Source organism: Mycetomoellerius zeteki, unplaced genomic scaffold, assembly GCF_001594055.1.
Source record: "Mycetomoellerius zeteki isolate Tzet28-1 unplaced genomic scaffold, Tzet1.0 scaffold1289, whole genome shotgun sequence".
Classification (NCBI taxonomy): Eukaryota; Metazoa; Arthropoda; class Insecta; order Hymenoptera; family Formicidae; genus Mycetomoellerius; species Mycetomoellerius zeteki.
Genome location: NW_017256221.1, coordinates 1 through 2,562, shown reverse-complemented (window position 1 = coordinate 2,562; position 2,562 = coordinate 1). Strand labels below are relative to the sequence as shown.

The 2,562-nt window shown below is 30.9% G+C and overlaps 1 protein-coding gene across 1 annotated transcript; it reads right to left on the bottom strand.

The window, feature by feature from the left end:
* Positions 1-225: 225 nt before the first annotated feature.
* Positions 226-1,828, bottom strand: LOC108731483 (putative nuclease HARBI1; the record flags this gene model as incomplete). Its single annotated transcript, XM_018461836.1, has 4 exons — positions 1,571-1,828; positions 1,253-1,488; positions 669-907; positions 226-596 (listed from the first exon to the last, which is right to left on the bottom strand). Coding segments are annotated over exons 1-4 (1,023 nt in total), but the record flags the coding sequence as incomplete, so codon positions are not given.
* Positions 1,829-2,562: the final 734 nt, after the last annotated feature.

Sequence of the window (2,562 nt, the reverse complement as noted above, 5' to 3'; positions counted from 1 at the left end):
TTTAATAAAACAATGATACAATTTTTTCATGTTTTATGAAATTTTATTGAACACTGCCCAACTCAGCATATATATATATATCTGTGTATATATATAATATTACTCAATGTTTCGATACAATTCTCTACATAGAGCATCGCGTCGACTGTTAGCAATTTCTCTATCTTTCATTCCTCCAATTTCTTCTCTTTCATTTTGTATATTATTCATTCCTTCATTTATATATTCATTCAATAAATCATCACCACTATCTATACATATATTATGCAATATACAGCAAGCTATAACTGTTGCAGGTATCATATCAACTCTGTTCATGTCAAGATACTTTAGTCGTCGGAATCTTCCAAACAATAAAGCAAATGCTCTTTCAATTATTTGTCTAGTTTTCGACACTAACTCATTAAAATGACGTTGCGCTCTCGTTAAATTTCCTCGATCAATATATGGAGGAATACACCAATTTAAAACCGGATAAGCTTTATCTGCTAAAATAAATTCATTCCCGGAAAAAGATTTATTAACATTTTCACAGATTAAGTGATATATATCAGAATTTCTAAAAATTCTAGCGTCATGAACAGAGCCGGGATAACCTACAAAGCAATCAACAAATTTCATATCAGAATCACACATTGCTTTTAATGTTATGGCATATTGACATTTACGCGTAATATAAACGTCTGGATTTTCCGAGGGTGCTTTTATTGGCACATACGTTCCATCAACTGCTGCAACAACACCATCAATACCAGCCATTGCTTTAAATTTTTCTTTTATTCTTACAAGTTCTTCTTGCCTTGGCCAACAAATAACTTTAGAGGATACACTATTTAAAGTATCAATTACACGCTCAAAGCAAGCGAACAAGGTGGATTTGCTAATATCAAATCTTTCTGCAACAGACCTGTCCACAGAAATACAGAACAATACTTATGAATTGTTCAAATTACAACTGTTATAATAATATAAAAACACAATCATAGTAGTATACAAAAGTTGGTGGAAAGTTCGGACAACTAGGAAGTTTCCCGAAATTGTAGAAACAATTTACGATTATAGATTTATTATAACTTGTTTTATTAGAATAATACAAATAATTTTTTTATAATTTTTTCAGATTCCTATTCGAATAATTTAAATATAAAGCAGATAAGAAATATTTGTATTATTTTCTCAATCGTTATAATGTTTGTACAAAGTAAATAGATAAATATTTATATGTATATATTTTACACGTTCAAATACATACCGATAAGAATCAGGAGTTGCTAACAGCCAAATCACTGAAAGCAATTGCTTCTCTACTGGCGTTGTTGGCCTACCAGTGTCAAAATTATTTTCCAAGTTTGGACCAAGAATTGTCAATAAAACTTCAAATGCGGTACGTGTAATCCGAAAGTGAGATTGGAATTCATGATTTGTATAATTTGATACAACTCTCTCAATATATCCCTCAATACGCTGTATCTTCTTTTTAGTGAACTTCTATAATAAACAAATATTATAATATAAAACATTCTGCACAAACTAATAATAATACACGTAACCTTAAACTGCAATAACTAACCTTTAATAATTCTTCAATTTCACTATCTGATGAAGACGTTTCCGAATATTCACAATCTTTTATCATTTGTGTCCCCATAGCTATTGCAGTAGCAATAATTATATTTTTTTGGGAATTTTCTGCCATTTTTTTCCCTCGGTCTTTACCCCAACCGTTCGGCAGGTTTTCATTTCTCATCGACTGTCATATTTACCCAGGTGGTCACGTGACGTTTCCTGGACAAGTTAATCCCTACCCTGGGGAATAGGTTTCTGAACGCACCCCAGAAGTTACTTCAAAAGGATTAATGTATTCCGAGGCCAGTCGTTCAAGTGTTTCGTATTGCATTATTTACATGGATATGTGGAATTCCTCTCGTGTACGAGTTCCGATTTTATAAATTGATTATTTTCAATGTTATTATTAAACACTACACACATGTAAAAAAACAAAATTGATATTGTTGCTTTTCCAAGTGATTATATGTATTTTAAAGGCGTTAAATTTTTGAAATGTGATAATATCAATGTGTGGCCTAACGTTCGTTTCCGAGACACAAACGTATTCTCATGCATGGTCGGAATCAGATTATGCATTGAAAATTGAGATTGAAGATTGAAAGATTGAAATATGACCAATCAGAATAAATCAAAATTTTTTGTTCTCATTGGAGAAATTTCAATCTTTAATCTTTAATCTCAATCTTCAATGCATAGTTTGATTCCGGCCAATGACACTTGAATGAACAATTGGTTTCGAAACGCTTTCATCCTAAAATACTTTTAAGTTATTTCTGATTTTCTATTTGGACGTTTCGTCTAACTCTCCAAAAAAGTATCAAAGTGCTGTTAGCCTTAAGATATACATTTATAGGTTATATATAAATTCCGTTTTTCTACATTTATGATCAACATTGTTAGATACTGAATTACATGTCTTTGCGAAAAGACGGAAATTGACCTAAGCGCTTTTTCAAATATTATATGTGGTATATATAAATGAAATGTTTAATA